Source organism: Haliotis asinina, chromosome 2 (genome assembly GCF_037392515.1).
Source record: "Haliotis asinina isolate JCU_RB_2024 chromosome 2, JCU_Hal_asi_v2, whole genome shotgun sequence".
Classification (NCBI taxonomy): domain Eukaryota; kingdom Metazoa; phylum Mollusca; class Gastropoda; order Lepetellida; family Haliotidae; genus Haliotis; species Haliotis asinina.
The window spans coordinates 3,541,116-3,561,264 of record NC_090281.1 but is presented as its reverse complement, the minus strand read 5'-3'; the positions used below and the strand labels follow the sequence as shown (position 1 = coordinate 3,561,264).

At 40.9% G+C, this 20,149-nt stretch overlaps 1 protein-coding gene across 1 annotated transcript; it reads left to right on the top strand.

The window, feature by feature from the left end:
- The first annotated feature begins 1,808 nt into the window (after positions 1-1,808).
- On the top strand, positions 1,809-15,516 carry LOC137272193 (phosphatidylinositol polyphosphate 5-phosphatase type IV-like). Its single transcript, XM_067804546.1, has 12 exons — positions 1,809-1,855; positions 3,402-4,594; positions 5,304-5,424; positions 5,791-5,888; positions 7,388-7,512; positions 7,639-7,758; positions 8,056-8,154; positions 8,730-8,900; positions 9,108-9,223; positions 9,583-9,719; positions 10,485-10,531; positions 15,354-15,516. Exons 2-12 carry the CDS (start codon positions 3,438-3,440, stop codon positions 15,428-15,430), a joined length of 2,268 nt encoding a protein of 755 aa, XP_067660647.1. The 5' UTR covers positions 1,809-1,855; positions 3,402-3,437; the 3' UTR covers positions 15,431-15,516.
- Positions 15,517-20,149: the final 4,633 nt, after the last annotated feature.

Below are 20,149 nucleotides of genomic sequence, written 5' to 3'. Positions count from 1 at the left end.
GTGTCACGACACTCGTTTAGAGCAAACCGAGACGGCAGCGAGATAGACTAACAGCTAGTCTCTGAAATGAACATATTTTACTGAAAAAACGTTCATTATTTCATAAAATAATATAATGAAATGGAGCCCTGAGACTTTCTTCATTTTCAGAATGAAGCTATGGAAATCTAGACTTGCCACATTTCTAGACTTGCGTGGGCTTTCTTGGATATATATACTTCAGGGTCTGTACGACAGACTAGCAGCGAGGCGATGGCCGCCGAAACCTCCGTTTGCATTCATTCAAGGACGTCCTAACGAGATGGTAGCAGAACACATCCGGGAACTGCTGAGAGCTGCCAGACCGACACCCATGCTCACTAAAAAGTGATTATTTCCTTTTCAACTATTTGACCGATTTTCGTGAAATCTTTCATGTATCTAGGCAGATGGTTACGCTATAAGGAAATAGTATTGGGAACATGACTCCATTCAAGTAATTATAATTACTACAAAACGTTGAACATTTTGCCGACCTCGTGCTCACTTAAGTCATTATTTCCGAAACTACTTGGCTGATTTTACTCAAATTTTAGATAACGTCCTTCCCAGGGGCTAATGTTTAAATAGGGCCCATAGAAGTACCTGGTCAGAACCACTATTGTCCATACTGCTTCAGTCATGAGACCATTAACCTTCTAGCGCCTAACGGGCACCTTGTATTTTGCTTTCTTCCACCGACAGACCCGTGCCAGTTACATTCGGACACTTGACGTAATTTCCATAGACTTTACATCTAATTTCAGTGTAGCATAAATAATTTTCATGAAAGGACTTTAGGATGGATCTTTGTAATATATGACAGGCAAATGTGGAATTTTTTGCTTTGCTCTGCGCACATAATTTCAATTCAGTTTTCCAACCACTATATATAACTAAAGACATTACATTTATCACTTAAGTATGGTTCCACAATGCACAGACCTGTGCATTGCCGTGTTAAAGGACTTCTCGACACCTTACACATGTTGATTAAATTGTCACCATTCGATAAATAAGCAAAGGAAAATTAAACAGAAATTATGCGATTGTAGGTATGATGATTCCCGACAAATGTGCAACATTTGACTTGGATCTTACGTAAATTAAATTCATGAAAATTATTTATGCTACACTAAATTAACATATGTAAGTTTATGGGAATTACGTTAAGAGTCCGAATATAACTGGCGCGCGGGTCTGTATATTGGTATATGTGAATTAACACAGCTCGCAATCCTTTCTCGTGTTCTTTTCGTTACAATTCAAAGACTTTCGCCTGTAATTGACATAACCTGATGCAAGGCATACTCCTAGATATTTTATGTCCGCTTCAGCTATTGCCCAGTTTCGTCCTTTATTCGATGTACGTTTGTATCGTCACGAAAACGTGGTATCATTGTGAATTTTCATTACCGTCATTATTCTGCTTAATGTGGACATTTATTATGTAAATATAAATTCGTTCTACATATCTTTGATCAACACTTCTAACTTAGTAAATACAAGTGCAGTCTGTAACTAGTGGGTATTAATGTAGGTTTTCTGAAATCTAGTACGATTGACGCTTCCTTGACTTTGTTGAAGAGGCACTCTTGTTTAACGTCATTATGTGCTCAATGAGTCAATGATATGGCTTCACGTGTAATATGCCTAGAGTAAAATGACGGGCATTACACATTTGTGACCTCTAGGCGTCAGCTGTTCTCTTACCCAACAGATAATGTCGTATAAGCTACTTCCTCTCTCAGGCACAAGCGCATGCGTATTCAATCATTGCATTCCATCATGGCGGACAAAGCGACGTACTGTAGCAGACTACTTCTGTCACCGATAGGTAATTTTATACATTGGCTGTGTTCTCACATTCTAAAAGGCAGATTGTAAAGAGAAATTCTTACTCTTGATTATGATATGTATGGGTTATCTATCATGTCCTACTATGCCGGTTCCTGAAGTTTGTTTTTCTGTTGCCATGTAAATATGTTTGTATTTTTCTTAGATGACAGCCGTCCCTCATTGTATATTGACACGATCAATGACATTGAGCACATTTAACTATTGATAAGTCGGGTTGCTAGTGGCTTGCTACGGCTTATTTTCTGATGTCGTAATAGTGGGTCGCTGTTGCGGTTGACTGTACATTCCACACAGGACTGCTATAGCCCCAAAGTTGTTTTATTTTCCGTCCACTTACCAATCGTCATCTACTGTCTACCATGATTATGATTACCAGAATCCTGTTGTCATAATTTCTAGGGAGCATACATATCATGGTTTCTGCCATACACTATCACAACACCTCGTGAGGACATTAGGGTAAGGTTCACCTACAAAAACGTAAGAGAGTAATATGATGTGTTTTGAAAATTTGTGGTATGTATTTTAAAGGTAGGCCAGTGTCTGGGTATCACAGTCTATCCCGGATTTGAAAAAAATATTTCACAGTATAGTGATGTGTGTGAGACGCCTTGTAGAATGTTATAAATGTACCACTGTTATGTTATAATTTCATTGCAAATATATAAATATTCCATATTCAGTAGTCATATTTAAGTTATAGTAAATAAAAAATAGCAGTATTTAGTATGGTTTCACAGACTGTATCAATGAGGGATTCGTTATGACAGGCAAATACTTTAAGTTCATGTGACTGCTTCATATGTGTATGTTCATAGGTGTCTAAAGTATTCCAAGTGTCAAAACCGTGTTCAGACAAACCAAAATGGGAAATAACATGTCATTCAATATGAATGTGACATTACATGCACAATGCCATTAAACATGGTGATATGTGTGTGACACAAATGAAAGATAACACCGACAACATCACAGACTCTGTTTCAAAGTATGCTGAATACATCATATATTTGTTAATCTGATAGTAGGGAATATATGTTATGCCTTGTGTATTCTTTAGCCTTTCACACTTTGTGTTTTCTTTAGCCCTTCACATATACCATACATACAATATTTATTAAAACTCTTCATATAAATCACCACGTTAAGTGTTTGATAGAATAATTCTGTCTTGTGATAAAAAGAACGTATCTGCATGTTTATCGTTTTGAAATCCTCCGTGACCTATGATTTGCCTTTATAGATACAGGATCCCAGTCTACCTGTAGTTAGATATTACAGTAGATGTATCTCCAGACCTTGGTATGTTGCACTATAGAACTAGCATCCTCACTTATGTAGACATGACAGGGTATTAACCAATATAGCATTTAATATATACAGCCTGTGACTATTTGAGGCTCAATTACAAGCCACCTAGAATCTAAGACCTAACAGATATAAGTCTTGATTTGAAAACTGAGAAAATTATTATTATCAATTGTAATATGACGTATTTAACCTTTTCACATATTTCATTGCAGCAAAAGCTTTAGTGGAGATAGAATGAAATAAGCAACATGACAGACAACATGATGACACTTGAAGATACTTCAACACTGCTTGGTGGCAAACCACCAGGAACTCCCAAAAGAAAGAAAAAGGGTGCACTTGCAAAACTTGCCGAGAGAAAACGACGAGCATCGCTTGTGTCAGAGGCAGAAAACAACTCAGGATCAGTACTGTCGGTAAAAGAAAAAGCTGCAAGTGCAGATGAAAAAGGTTATTCAAAGAGTGCAAGTGCAAGAAATGAAGGTATCGATTCTACTGAAACCCAAAATGTGTATATTGAACCAGTAGTTGTTGTGCAACCCAACACCCCTGTTGATGTCGATGCAGCAAAGCCCAAGCCTAAGCCAAGGAAGGTGGCGAGAAACAGTGAAGGTCGTGTATCTCCAGTCGGAATGGAGATAGATGAAATGGCTTTATCAGATGATGATAAAGATTGTTTGCAAGGATCTCAAACTGATGCAACTTTACACCGATTCAGAAATCTTAGAATGGCTACTGAAAGATCTGGATCAGTTGAATCTCTGAAAAGTAGCCCTTTTGTGCCCAAACCTCCTTCCACTCCTAAAAAGTCGGCAAGGGGATCATCTAAGGGAGAGAAGCGGACCAGAGATCCCAACTCTTCTGGGGATGAGCCCGATCAGGGACATAAGAGACTTGTTTCACAGGGGCTTGAAGACTTTAATGTGAATGCAAATGATTCCAACGGTGCTAATAATATTGTTCAAAGTAGTTCTACAGACATTTCACAATTCCAAGACTCAACTGTGCCAAAGTCAAGAAGAAAATTAAGGGAACATTTGAATAAAGAATTTGACAATGCAGACTTTAGTTTTGGTCATTCAGTGAGTGAACCAAAGTCAGAGGTGGTAATAGGATCTATTTCTGATCTGAAGGCTGTCTCAGACCAGTATGAAAGTATTCTGTCAATGGATGCCAAGGAAAAGACTCCTCGGTCAGCCAGGCTGCCTCCTGTATCTCCAAAATCTCGCCCACCTCCTCTGGGACAGAATATGTCCTCGAAATCTTTAAGGACAACATATAAATCTGATTTGTATCCGGACAAATTTATGTCATCGCAGCAAAGCAACCTAGACTGTTTATCTGAAAGATCGTTTGCTTCTTCCAGTGTTATGACAGCTATAACCACCAGACAAGCCAGAGAAAGGTAACATTATACAGCAAAAAGATTGATTTGACCCTCAAGCTTTGATTTTGAACCATTGTCTGACTGTACGTCGACCTGCCTGTACTGCCTGAGTTGTTGCCAATACTATTTTAACCACTATTTGCCTGTCTCACCCAACCTGAAATACTCATTGACCCTGTTTATGTTTCTGGGTCAGCATCATTCATGTGTTTATGGTTACCATGGTTACCAGAGTATTGTTCACAGTGACAGTGAGCCCTATCTAGGCAGGAATGGCTGCAAACTGATGTGACGTAAAGCAATATTTACTCACTCATTCCCTGTTATCAACAGTTATCTGTTGACACCATGCAAAAGGCTGTACATTTATGGCAAATATGTCCATATAGCCATTGCTAGAAGTAGAAGCATTGCAAGGACCCGTGAAGGTCATGGGGTAGAATAAGCCTTTGGCAACCCATGCTTGCCATAAAAGGCAACAATGCTTGTCGTAAGAGGCGACTAACGGGATTGGGTGGTCAGGCTCGCTGACTTGGTTGACACATGTCATTGGCTCCCAGTTGTGAAGATTGATGCTCATGTTGTTGATCACTGGATTGTCTGGTCCAGACTCAATTATTTACAGACCGCTGCCATATGGCTGGAATATTGATAAGTGTGGCGTAAAACTAAACTTACTCACTCACTTAGAAGCAGTGTAAAAGTAAACTCACTCACTCATTTGCAGGAACTTCCTTGTGGGCAACTCAAGCACCCATTCGCTGCTAGGCAGTGAAGAGCTGGAACGTTACTTCCCATCCAAGGAAGTCCATATCTTTGTTGGTACATGGAACATGAATGAGATCAAGGTAGCACTATAAGTCTGTGAGAAACTCTGTGTATCAGATTCTGACTTCTACCACTAGTCCAAACACAGTTTTATCTAAAAGTTCAGGAATTTCATGAAATCAGCTACTGGAATAACTAACATTAAGAAAGTTCATGTCTGATGGATACTCTATTTACTGGCTTCATGCTGAAGGCCAAGGTTCAATTCCCCTCAATGGGTACAATGTCTTAAGCCCATGTCTTGTGTCCTCCACTGTGATATTGCTGGAATATAAAGCTGAATAAAACACAGCTCACTCATTAACTCAATATAGGACTCATTGGGGCAACATTTATGTGTCCTATAATGACTAAAAATGGCTGATGATTTGATACTTTATTTGCAGATAGTTCCAGATAACATCAATGACTTCCTCCTGCCGCAGACCTCCATGTATGTTCAGGACATATATTGTGTGTGTACCCAGGAGAATGGCCTCAACAAGTAAGTCTAGGAATAGATCATTGTCTAAAGCACAGTCTTTGGAGTTGTTTTTTTTGTTTCTTTTACACCACATGAGGGCATTCCAGTTTTCTGATGAGGTCCAGTAGATTCACACCATAAAATCGGAACACTCAGTGATCAGAGAGTGATGATCCATTCTTTCAGCCAAGTCATTTAGTCTGTACATCCTTTATGTTACAACTTACATTACTTATGTTACAACTTACATTACTTATGCATTTGAAAGGTACCATGTGACATGTTTATCTGTGTCTCTTTTGATTCAACCATTTCCACATTTGCAGCTTCTCTGCTACCAGTTTCTTACCGGTTAGTAAGATGCTACAATTTCCTTCCATGTGTTTGCTAATGGTGCACTGTTCGATCAAATGATCAGTTTATTGGTCGTTTGACTGTCAAACTTAGATTATCAATTTTTAAGAATTCCAATCGATAACACTGTACACTATCGTCAAGAATAACAATTGGTGTACATGCAAGGTGTGTAAATACCTCTTGGTAGGCTTGCAATCGCAGCCTTAATACAGAAAGTCAAGTCTGTTTATAGCTTATGGAGGGAGTAGTCATTTTCTCTTTTGCACATAATGACTTGCAGTGTAATAATGTGGATGTGTACATTATTTAGACCCATGTTTAATAACACGTTTGCAAACATTGATGAAAATTTGTGAATTCATCAATAATCTGTTATGATTTTTGAGGTTGATCCCTAATACTGCAGTTGCTCCTGGATTCCGCTGCAAATTTAATCAAATTCTGCTCCCCATTTTTCAACATTCTGCAAAACATTCTGCGGTTTAACCATTTAGAAAAAACAAGAAAAACATTATACAGACCTTCATAGTTTCATTCTCAAACATAGATATAAAAGTTGACAGTAAACATCACATCTTGAGTAAGTTTGATGACAAAGCACCCACACCTTTTTCTGTGTTTGAGAATTGAACACTCGCTGAAAGTTATTTCTCTCCCCTCATCAGTAACTTTGATGCAGACGAACATCTTCCGGTTTCATGCAAATAACACTTTTTCTGTATATTTAAACAAAATCTGAAATAACTTCTGTGTTCAAAATGATTGATTTTGAAAACATGATTGCAAAGGCAAATTCGTCTAATGTTATTTGAATCATGCCTAAAACCTGCTTTATTTATATGTTATCTTTAATCGTGATTATTTTGAAAATGTTGTCATGATAAACATGTCAGTTTGTTTTATGTGTAACCAATTCTACTTCTGATGTTAACTCTGCTTTTCCTTTTCGCTGTCAGTCAGTTTTGACTTAATTTTTAAAATAGGCAAATTCTGCAGTAGAAAAGTGGCTAATTCTGCACGGATTCTACATGAAAATGTGTTTTCCGCAGACCATACATTTTTCTGCATGGAAAGGTAAATTCCGCAATTTTTTTTTGCAATCACGGACTAAAACTACAGTTTACAAGTCACCAGTTCCTCAGTGGCTGTTTGTTGTGTTGCAGGAGAGACTGGGAGGTGAAGATACAGGAGACCCTGGGGCCGTCCCACGTCATGTATCACTCTGCGTCACATGGCTCACTCCACTTGGCAATCTTCATCCGTAGGGACCTCATCTGGTTCTGTTCTGGTAAGCCAGTTGGCATGGTTGCAATTGATACTTATTTAAACTTTGTCTTTATTTATCTAGTAAGTATTGAAAAGTCAGGGAACTACAGACTATGCAAAGTTTATTTCGGATGATGTATATTTTCAGCACCAGAGGATGACTTTGTGACAACACGTGCCATGACGATGGTGCGGACGAAGGGCAGCATTGCATGCTGCTTCTCGATGTTTGGCTCCTCCTACCTCTTCTTGAACTGCCACTTTACGCGTGAGTAGTCACACCTTCATCAACTACCAGGCATGTTCTTATATTTTCATTTCACAGGTTGAAACTAAAAGTTAACCGAGAATCAGTCCGTGAAAGAACCAGGAGTAAACCAACAAATGTGCTGTAATTAACAATTATATTCTAAAATTGACAAAGTTCATAAATCAATACAAATCACTACAAAGTCCTTACTTTACATGCCCAACTTTCCACTTGAAATACTGCTTTAAACATGTGTTCATTGTATTGCCTTGTCCGGTGTATGATGTAGTATTTAGAACACGATGCCTGTTTTAGCTGACGTGAGTAAGAAGAAGGAGCGTCTCAATGACTACATGAAGATACTCCAAGGCATTAAACTGCCCAAGTCTTCCGCCACAGGTACACCCAGATCAGGTCAGTAATCCTCATCATTCACAGATGTCTAACGTCTGTTTGAATTTAAACAAGCTCATTTCAGTTGTAAAAAGGCATGCAGATGGACATGGTCACCATTTTCACCAAGTCTAGTGGAAATATAATGGTTTAATTGTTTCATCTTGAAATCTGTCACATAAGTACTTGATCCTAAATGGTTTATTTTTCCTTATCCTGACTCATGCTTAATTTACTTGTCTCCCTCTTCTATTCGAAAGTTAGTGGAACACTTGAAATCCCTTGAAGTTCCCTTCTTTAAAAGAGTACATAAAACCACACCACCCATGGGCACCCTCCCTTTCCTCTGTGTTTCTTCGTCAGTATTGGTCACATAATTGGGCATATTTGTCATTCCCTCTCAAAATTCGTAGCCCAAACAAGGATTTGCAGAGAAATCCAAGTGACATGAAGGGGAGGTTTGGAGGGTTGACCTCATAAATCAGGATAAGTTAATGATATATGGATCAGATATGTTGGGCCATGTCGTGGTATGAGGAGTTTCCATCAAAATGAAGATACGATTAATAACTACTCCATTCCTGCTTGTGCTACAGGTGATTCCACCAACAATTTCGACAGTGTCTTCTTCTGCGGTGACCTCAATTTCCGCATCGAGAGGAAGAAAGCTGCAGTGGAGGGGATGGTGGACCACATTGAAGACCAGCAATTTAAGAACTACGAGAATCTCCTGAGAGGAGACCAACTCTCCAAGTTTATGGTAGAAGGTGTGTTTATTGATAGTCAGTGTGTCATGGCACTGTATAGATAATAACGTGACTAACTAGTAAGTGACAGAAGGTGCTTGTAAATGGTTTCAGCCAATTGAATGTGTCTGAAATGTTCTTGCCATTATCTTGTTTCCCCTGAGCCAACAAGTGCCCTCATCGTCCTTTCCCTTCACTGACTCACTTCAGCATGTGTGATATTTCCAGGAAAAATCTTCCAAGGTTTCCAAGAGGGAAGGATAAATTTTCAGCCTTCATACAAGTTTGACCCTCAAACTGACCAGTATGATACATCCCACAAATCCAGGATTCCCTCCTACACGGTATGGACAGTGTTTGATAGTAAGCCTGACAGACAAGAGCACCTTGTCAGGGATTGTATTCCACACTGCAGCACACTGGAGACAATAGTGATTGAAATATTCATAATTATTTTAATGCTGGAAATGTTCATTCTGTAAACAGCATCCTAAACTTTCTTTTCGGTTTCATAGCTCTCATGGATATACTAGTAGGAAAGTTCACGGATTGTTTAATGCTAAAGTTGCAGAGCATTTATGTGTAAATCACTGATAGTAGGTAGTCATCCTTGTGCAGTGCTCAGAAGATGATTATTTGTGTTAAAATTTTCATATTGCTGTGAATGGAGACTGGTATTTATTAATTGTTTGATGGCTGCCAGGATCGTATATTGTTCCGGTGTAAGAAGAAGAACTGGGTCCAGTGTGTGCAGTATGACTGTGTGATGTCTGTCCGACACTCTGACCACAAGCCAGTGTTCGGTGTGTATGAGACCTGCATCAAGGCTGGGAAAGAAGGGTGAGTGGCATATATTCCAACAACGTCACACCAACAATGTCCCACCTACACCAACAATGTCACACCAACAATGTCCCTCATACACCAACAATGTCCCACATACACCAGTGTCACACCAACAACTTCACACATATACCAACAAGGTCACACATACACCAACAAGGTCCCACATACACCAGTGTCACACCAACAACTTAACACATATACCAACAAGGTCACACATACACCAACAATGTCACACCAACAACGTCACAAATACACCAACAATGTCACACATACATCAACGTCACACTTACACCAACAATGTAACACATACACATCACACATACACCAACAATGTCACACATACACCAACAATGTCACACCAACAACGCCACGCCAATGTCATTCATACACCAACAACGTCACACATACACCACAATGTCACACCAAGAACGTCACACATATACCAGCAACGTCACACATACACCAATAGTGTCACACATGCACCAACAATGTTACAGTTTGCAGGTTACAATGAATCAGTCTTAGACGTGCCAGTATCTGTTTATATAAGGTTCAAATCTCAAAATTTAACTGCATCAATCTCTCGCACCAAAAAACGTTTCTATACTGAAACTCTGTTAAGAAAGTTCACCTAATGTGTCCCGAGATATCAATGCAGAGATGTATTACAGTGAACTGAGTCATTTCCATAGAATCAGTGTCAAACCCTACTAGTCACACGAGGATTTGTTCATGTACAGGTGCTCTCTTCTGTTGCAGGGCTCACTTGTCAGGTGGACAATTTGACCGATCAGTATATATGGATGGTAAGTCAATAGAATTCATGAAGTCCTGGCAACCAGGTTTGAGGTGTTGGGATTACCTGCATTCTTTTCACAGTTAAACCCATTGCAGATATACTTATAGTGGTCAAATACCTTGCTTGAATGTAACAGAATAGAAGTAAATAGTGCTTGTACACTTTTGTCATTTTTAAACTAGTTTATTCTTCTTCTGTTCATTTTGATGTTGCTAGAATATTTTACAAATGTTTTACTTACCTTACCATAAGTCTATAGCATATTACCTCAAGCTTTGCTTAATAGGAGATCTGACGGAGTTGAATTGCTATTCAATCTTGGATGGCTACCTAGCAATCGACGACTGTCATGATATGGAAGTATCTGGATCTCTCCACTGCGCATGCTTGCAGACTCCATGAGAAACTTTTCTTCAAGCATCGTCTGATCTAGACGTGTTTGGGTTGCTAAAAAATTTTTCAGAACTGATTCCTTTACAGGGTTTTGTGTGTGGTATGTATACTTTTCAATCTTTGTGTCGATTTTAACATATATTCGACGTTTTTGGACACTTGTCGGCTACCTCATATGAGACATGGCAACGCGCCTCCTGTTTTCGTGTTGCCTCTGTAATTATATATCGGATTGGTTTCATTTGCTAGTGGACTGCTTCTACTGATATTATGTCCACTAGGGCTAAGACTGATGTTACTTTGTGTTGCTTTTAGGCTAAATTTTGCTGTACCTATTTGAAGTGGCAGCTGTTTCACTTGTCTATTGCAACGTGCTGTAGCACGATGTGTGAAGCAGTCCATTTCATGGTAAGGGGTGTTTTGTCTTCCACCCTTATTATCGTTTTGTTATTTCGATTTTTTGCAGTTGTTGTGCATGACACGTCTCTTTTGTGAAGTTTGTAGAGGTCTTGAGTCCGTCAAGGACCCAAACCTGTTTTGCCCGGACTGTGCTGTTGTTTCCTGCTCCCTGCTACAGCAGTGCGAGTGTGCTCGGACCTATCGATTCAGGATTTCAAGATATACTTGGCAGTAGTGAGGAAATGGAAGACTCAGAAGTAAAGGAAAATGTCTCGGTCTCCAGCTTCCTCATCTGGCTCCAGATTGTCTCTCCTGTGCACTCCAGAGACTCAACCTACGTTGGAGATTCCTGTAACAGCGTTGGAGACTGCTCTCCACACACCGCTCTTACACACCCGGAGGTGCATCGGATTTTGAGAGCACTATTTATACCAGCCCCAGTGTTGACGGCAGACGCAGCTCTAGAGCATGCAGCACCTCCGACTAGGACTCCTCAGCTTATCCTGGACATTACAGGGACATCACAGAGGGAGGAGTGCAACCGTGTGTCAGCGCCGACGCTTGTCGACGCATCCCAAGCTGCAATCACATCAACATTTGACAGATCAGTACCAGGATCGGGCACACTAGAATTCGGTGCTCCAGGGGTTCCGGAACTGCGACTAGTGACAGGAGAAGAACAGGACATTCAGGCATTAGGAGGTTTCGTTCCAGAAGCCCTCGGAGCAGCTCATCCAACGCTTGCCGTCGCCGTCATTCACCATCCAGATCGCCGGATCGTAGGGGCAGATCTCTCCACCGCAGATGCAGGGATTGGTGGTCTAGATCTCGATCTGTGTCTCCTCCATGTGTCAGACTGTCGACACATAGGAAGCGGATGGCACATCCAATGAGGAACAATACTTCTCTCCAGATTATGAGGAAGACCCTACACAGCTGGAGGAAGATGAGGGATTGTACCTGCTATTGTCAGCGATGTATGATTGGATAGCGGCTAGGCTCCCGGATTGCCCCTCCCCGGCGTTCGAGAGTAGACAGTGCCAGAGCCATTAGAGTCGAACCGGAACTGATGATACTGCCTCACCCTATGGTGGCGGATGCCATTTCTTCGTTGAACGATGACTTTGCCAAGTTATCCTTGAACACTACAATTTAAATGAAAGTTGATTAGAATGCCTTTCCCCTCACAAGCCCTCTTCGGGAATGCCATTCCAGAGGTGTACAAGGAACATGCCGATTTGACGAATACGGAGGTATCTTTGTCCGCATTTGAAGCCTTTTCATCTGCCTTTCGTGGCAAATTGGGAACACACGACAGAGGCAAGAGACGCTACATCCCGAAAAGAGACTCCGTCGGTCTTTTTATATCGGAGGTCGCGGCCAGAGGTTCGCATCATCCGAGCATCGTAAACCAGCAGATACAACCAAGGACACCCCCGCCAGTCCCCGGCAGAGGAAAGGGAAAAGCGCCCCTATTCGAGACCACCCACCCCCTGCCGTGCCAGTGTTCCCTACACCAGTAGGCGGGAGACTAGGTATCTTCTGGAGGAACTGGCCCATCCTCGGAGATCCCTATATCACCGAAATTCTGAAGAGGGGCTACAGACTACTGATTATACAACCTCCACCATTAACATCTCATCCGGCGACACTGGCGTACTCGGAGTCACAACGCCAGTTGTTGAGGGACTACATCGAAGTGCTACTAGGGAAATGTGCCATCGAGGAAGTACTGAGCCCACTCTCACCAGAGTTCTACTCTCCAGTCTTCCTCATGCCCAAGAAACACTCCAACAAATACGTCACTCCAACCTACTGATTGTCTCAGACAATGCAACAGTGGTGTGGTTGATTTTGAGACAGGGGACGACCAGATCCAAGTCCTTACTGGATCAGATGTTTCACCTAGCCAGCATTTTGGACGCAAATGACATCGAAGCAAGAGCTTGTCACATTCCATTGTGCAGGAATGTACTAGCCGATGCGCTCTCGCGACCAGGAAAGCCATCTCCGACCGAGTGGATGCTTCACCCGGAGATATTTCCGCTCATATGCCAAAATCACAGGCATCCGCTGATAGACCTGTTCACCACGAAATTCAGCGCTCAGCTTCCAGTATACGTGTCTCCAATACCAGACCCGGCAGCTTGGGCGACCGACGTTCTATCGATGTTTTGGAAAGGACTAGATGCGAAGACTAGAAGGACCTTCCCACCACCAGTACTAGTACCAGCGGTAGTGGTGAAGCTTTTGGTCGAGCCCTGGTGGCCAGTGAGGTCTTGGCTCCCAGAGTTATGCCGCCTCGCAGGAAAAAATCCGTTCTGGCTTCCAGAGTGGGAGCAATTGCTGCGTCATCCCCACAGTTGGACATTGCACCCGGACCCGGTGCGATTTCATCTGTGCGCCTGGACCATTTGCGAAGGACTTGAGGGCCAAAGGTTACTTGTCTCAAGTGGCAAAGATCATTGCCCGGGCGCACAGAGCTTCCATCCGATCACTCTATGATGACAAGTGGGCTACTTTTGAGAAGTTCTGTGCCCAGAAGTCACAAGACCTACTATCAGCATCACCCCAATTCGTTACTTGCGGTTCTCGAGGAAGCTCAGAGGGAGTACTATTGGGACCTATTTGTCGGCTTTGAATACAGTGTTAGCTGTCAAAAGAGATAGGAAGGTCTCTAAGATCCACGAATCGGTTAGTATGTTGAAGGCGTTTAAGCTGGAGGGGCAGAAGGTGAAGTTTCTGCCACCAGCATGGGACCTGAATGTTGTGCTACAACACTTGAGAGGTCGCCCTTACAAGCCACTGGACAGGATGTCGTTTGACAATCTAATCAGGAAAACGGTGTTTCTGCTGGCATTAGTGACAGCGGCGAGAGTGAGCGAGATTCATGTGCTAGATGTGACCAGGGTCCGATTTGAACAGACCAGACAAGGTGTTGCACATTTGGGCCTCCTCTGGGATTTCCTGGCGAAGGACCAGCTGCCAGGTCAACCTGACAGACTATTCACCATCCCGCCTCTTTTTACCATCATCGGACCAGAGGATAGAGAGGAGCAGTTACTTTGTCTGGTTCGGGCTCTGAGGTTGTATATCTAAGACAGCGAAAGGGGAAGTCACCAGGAACACAATAGCTTTATGGCTGAGGCAGACCATCCTGGCGGCTTACGATGCACAGAATCTGCCTCACCCGACGTCTTACAACCCGCATGAGATTCGGGCGTTAGCTTCAACGATGGCCTTACACAGGAATTGCACTGTTCCGGACATTATGGCTGTGTGTTTCTGGTGGTCCTTGACGGTATTTGCTTGTCATTACTTGTGGGACTTAGCAGTAGAAGATATGGAGGGACTGCAGTCTTTCGGACCATTGGTAGTTGCGCATCAACTCACTCGTCCTGACGCCCTGTAAGTGTCCTTTATGAGAGATTGATGCGGCAGACCGGCATACAGAGGGAATCAGTAGTGGTCCGGCTGCCCCGAGGCATATGAGGGATTTTTTATACGCTGATGGTCCTCTGGAGTCCCTACACCACCGTCCAGGCTGTTGTATCCATATGCTATAGACCCATGGTAAGGTAAGGAAAACATTTGTTAAAATCTAAATATTTTACATATTTAAATACTTACCTTACCATAGGGCGGTCAGTACCTCTCAATGCTGCATGCTCCTACCCACTAGGGACTCTTCAGACCGAGAAGTAAAAGTAAAGTTTCTCGTGGAGTCTGAGCATATGCTCAGTGAGGAGATCAAGATACTTCCGTATCATGACAGTCGTCGATGGCGAGGTAGCCATTCAAGAATGAATAGCAATTCAGCTCCATCAGATCTCCTATTAAGCAAAGCTTAAGGTAATATGCTATAGACCTATGGTAAGGTTAGTATTTAAATATCTAAAATATTTAGATTTTAACAAATTTCAACTCAGGGAATGATTTGTGAATCCCATACATCCTGTGATAACTTCCATTAGAGAAGCAGTGTCATGTCCTAAACATTCTGCTCTTTACTAAGTAGTGCCACTACTTTGTTTCAGGCAACAAGAAGCGAGCTATGCACATGGTCAATGGAGAGAGGTCTCAGAAAGCCAGTTCAGTGTGCTCAATACAGTGACGTTAGGAGACAGTGTCCTAGTTCTTGTACAACGAAGATTCACACATGTAGTTACACATAGATGGAACCTGCATGTAAATTGTGAAGAATTTATCATTATCAGCATATTTCTTTTACAAACATTTTGTTGAATCGGATTTCCATATTTCAACTGTTGTTGCATAAAGGTGACTGTATGGGGTTATCTCCCTTTGTTCAGATAGATTATTTTCACTTGCCTCAGTACAAATGTTCTCCATTTCTTTTGCATGTTGTTGTATTGCGGTCAGCTCAACTAGGGCACGAAGTATTGACCTGGGAAATGGCTGTAACAGAAGCTGTGATATTTTGTAGTATATTTTCATAAATATCTGTATGTGATCAGTATGTTTGTCTATGATAACTGATGCTGCTTTGTTCCCTAAGTTGGTAGTTGAAGGGATGTAGCATTTGTCATTTGGGGGTGGGGTCTTATTAGTGATGTTATGTTAGTGAATGCTTTTGTGAGAGTCCTGGCATGGTTTGCTTCATGATGAGAGGGTGTTCAATTTAATCTATGTATTGGTTACAGTGGTGTAGTATACAGAAATGTCATCAAGCAATTAATGTCAAATATATCTCTTATGTAATGTATGGTAAGTACAGTAGTGGAAAAGGAACAAGTGACACAGAACGTTATCAAGATATTTGGGTGAGGGGTAACTGCCACTACAGGGGACAAAGCTTAGGCCACCTTAATCCACATCACACAAAAGTTGCAGGGTGTATAATAGTAATAATAATTAATATTTGGCCACACATATAGTGCTGAAATTCACGCTGCAGGAACAAGCTCTAAGCTGCCTTTGAGGCTTTTGAAGGTAGACAGTCATGTCATATCAACGGGTATCAATTTTTCTGCTGGGTAATTTTGAGTGTGTGAAGCCCATTCCTTGTGCCCCTGCCGTGATATTAATGGAATATTGCGAATAGTGGCAGCTACTTTCATCATTTTTCTGAGGTGTGACCACATAGGTAGGACACAAGAATATAATGGCCATACTTTTGTATCTGGACTTGTCCTTTCAGTTTGTGAGATGCAGAAATGAGATACATTGAGAACTGGAAAGCTTCATCTCTGACAGGCGTAACGGTCATTCAGTAAATGAAACTTCTCTCATGCCTGCTTGAATGGCGTGACTGAAATGATCTTTTGTAAAATATCCACAATCAACAACTGATTTGCACTGAGGACTGCCTTTGTCCAGATGGTTTCAAGATAAAGTAGTTCCTTGTGCTTCTGTTCATACCATAGATAAACCTTCCTGCAGATTGGCAAGTTGACAGCTCAGCTGTGATTTTGTGTGAGCTTTTGATGGAGGGAGGTATTGCATTGCTGCTGTCAGTTTAATTTATTAGATCAATTGTATTGTATCAGTCCTGTTCTGGACATTACGAACCCATCTAGATAGCAGTCCCTTGTGAATTCATTCAAGGAATTATGAGTGCACAAATCCATTAAGCTAAATAAATCTGAATGTAACTTAACAGAAAAAAGACACTGCTTTCTCTGTAAGAAATTATGTGGGATGGTTACCTATGATCTAACTGGAAATATTACTTACATAATTTTTCGAAACATTTTTCTTTATCACAGTTAAGTAGTTTATGGGGCTTACCATTTGCCAGGAACTGACTAAGGATTGTGAAGCATTGTATCTGCACCTGTTAATCTTTCACTTATGTTTATAACACAGAACCATTTTAATTATATTTCTCGTACAGTTTGTTTTTCAGTATTTTAAAAATATTTGGTACATGTGATTACGGTCCCGTTATGATTTACGGCCAGGGAGTGGGATGTCTGTATGTGTAGGTCCCGGTTTTGTTCTCGGGAGGTAGAACGATACATGATATACCATAAGAATCATCATCACCCCCACTAACTTATGAATGGTCGCTCATTGTTTTTTTATAGAACTCTACCCTGATCACCAGATAGTAACAAGTTCAAGGTGTTTATAAATAAAATTACACAACATGAAAATCAGATTCATTTTGTAGTAAAACGTTTTCAATGTTGTGTTCACATTCAAAGCATGCTTATTTAACCTGGCATCTGGGTAGTCAGACTTGCTGACTTTGATGATTTCTCTTTTTATTCCCCCAGTTGCATCGATTGACTCTCATGACGTCAAACACTCAGATATCAGGTCCTCATGTAGTTGTTTACAGATCATGTAGCCGGAATATCATGTTGTTAAAGAAAAAACAATGCAGTTGAATTAATGATGTTTGTTCAGTGACAGTGACAGTGATTGTGTATTTTGTAGCTCAACAACACTGTACTTCTTCGAACACTTGGAGTAAAATCCACTGTCTTTATCAGATTTGGAGGTGAAGTTGTCCAAAGTGCATTTGTACTGTTTACATTGGACTTACTGTCTTTGCTGTGACGAAGCACCATTGTTTCACCTGATGGTGTGCACTGATGCTCCTGTATCCAGTCTCAGGTTTGACTTGATAAATGAACAGCCTTCTGTTATGAAGGTAAGCAACTGCTGCACTAATAACATGCAATAACATTGGTGATCCTGATGTTGTAGAGTTGCATTTATGAGTCAAGGCATGCCCTAAATGTCTATACTTATGATATTGACTTTATACTTAATGCAATCAGTGGTACATGTAACAGCACTGTGGATATTGCACAAATTCACGTCCTCTGTGGACATTGTCAGTGAACACAGAGATGTTGCTTGATTCGAATAATTAGTTGTGCTTACTTTGTTTAATGGCAACTGTTTGTTATTTATAGTGTCAGTAGTGTACTGTGCAGCCTGGGAAACTGGAGGGAATGTTCAAGAGAATCAAGAAGACTGACATTTGTTGGAGATTTGGTATCTTCCTTCAGATACTTTCATGTGGTTTGAAGATTGCCGGGTTTGGGTTCCAGTGTCAGGTTTCACTGTATACATATATCAATTCAATGGCAGCACACTTATTCAGATGAATACACTTTTTTAGTCTTTTTACATTAGATTTCTTTTATCTAGTATTTTGACTTGCATAATTAATTGAAGCATATTGTCTGTCTCAGTGCAGCCGGCTGTAATATCAAGCATTTATATAGAGATTATATTTATGTGTGTCACAACCTTCTCCCTCTTTTTACAAATGTGGGATGATGAGTTCCGTCCTGTCTGTGTTCTCCCCAGGTTAACTTGCTGTCGTTACATGCACAAACTTGAATTTACAGAACTAATCAATTTGGACTGGCATGGAAGCTCAATTCTGGTCTCATAATCTACCTTGGACTGGACTGATTGTTCCCATATGCCATTGATTTGACCAATGTTTTTTATATGTAATAGCCAGCTGAAGGATCACTAAAATGCCTAATTTCTAATGTCCAGGGTACTGTCCACAGTGATAAAAGTGTTTACATGATGGTACATCCTATGCTCCAAACAGATATCTCATAGTTGTCATGCAACAATCCTTTGTGAACAGGATGTTGAAGTGTACTGTACTAGCTGAGCATAACCATTAATAAGCCCACTGTCTCATGTATTCTGATAGGTAATACTGCCGTCTTGTCTGAGTTGCCAATTTTGGAAGAATATTATTGCACTGCATAGACTTTACCGAGATGGGAGTACATGTATAACACATTAAGAGATGAAACTAAAATGGATTGTTTGTTACAAGGCCTTAATGATTTGACTGTACATTTGCTGTTTACATGACAGACCTTGCATTATCTGGTGGAACATATCATAGTCTTGTGCCAACCATCCAGCAGATATTGCAGTTTCTCGTTTTGGAATGAGCTTACGTTGCATGTAGTTCCAAAGATCACACAGCAGTTGGGTATGTACATGAAAGTAAGGAAAGGATGGTGTCTGGTTTTCGGTATGCTATAGGTCACATGCAACCAAAAAATCAGACAGTTAAAACACAGTTATCACCTATTCACGATATATGAAATGCATTGCTGATTAAGAAAACGATACAGTCGTGATACCAAATCCAGTCAGAGCCAGTGGATGTGCATTCAAGCGTAACGAAGCCTTTTCATTGGCCACTTGTTCTTTTGCCAATAAGCTTAGCCAACTCTTTGTTTATGGCTTAATAAGCTTGACAGGTGTTAATTTTCAAATTGCATGTGGTCAGTGATTGAAGTTGCGCATTGTATATTGTCATTAGCAGACAGGCAGGGAGATGAATTGCTATCAATAAACCAGACATTGAGGTTTCTCTGTGACAGAGGCTGCTTATCACAATCAACATTGTTTTTGTATGTAACAAGTAGATTATTTACTTGTTTGTGTACACAACCAAGATTAGACTACTGCTCACGACCTCATAACCCGGGCATGCATACTGTTTCAAGCTCCTCAAAGTGCAACATAGCTGTTGAAACCAATTTTTACACAACATGTTGGTTTAGTAAGGCATATTTTGGCAAGTTGGTAAAAACCATGCTGATTTATTTTGCAAATGAACTGAGCAGCTTAGTAGGAGATTCTTCAAGTGGTTGAAAATATTTAAGAAAAAAACCATGTCTTACATTTTTGGTCATCAGGTTTGTGGGTTTACAAGCTTACACTCAACAATAAAAAAGTCTGTTTTCATTGTGTCTCAACAACTCATCAGAACATGACAGCACAATCTCCGCTTCCCTTCTGTGATCAGTGTGTTTGTGTTGTTGACAGTTTCTGTTTTGTTGCTTCCATAGCAATCAGAAAATCTTGGAGA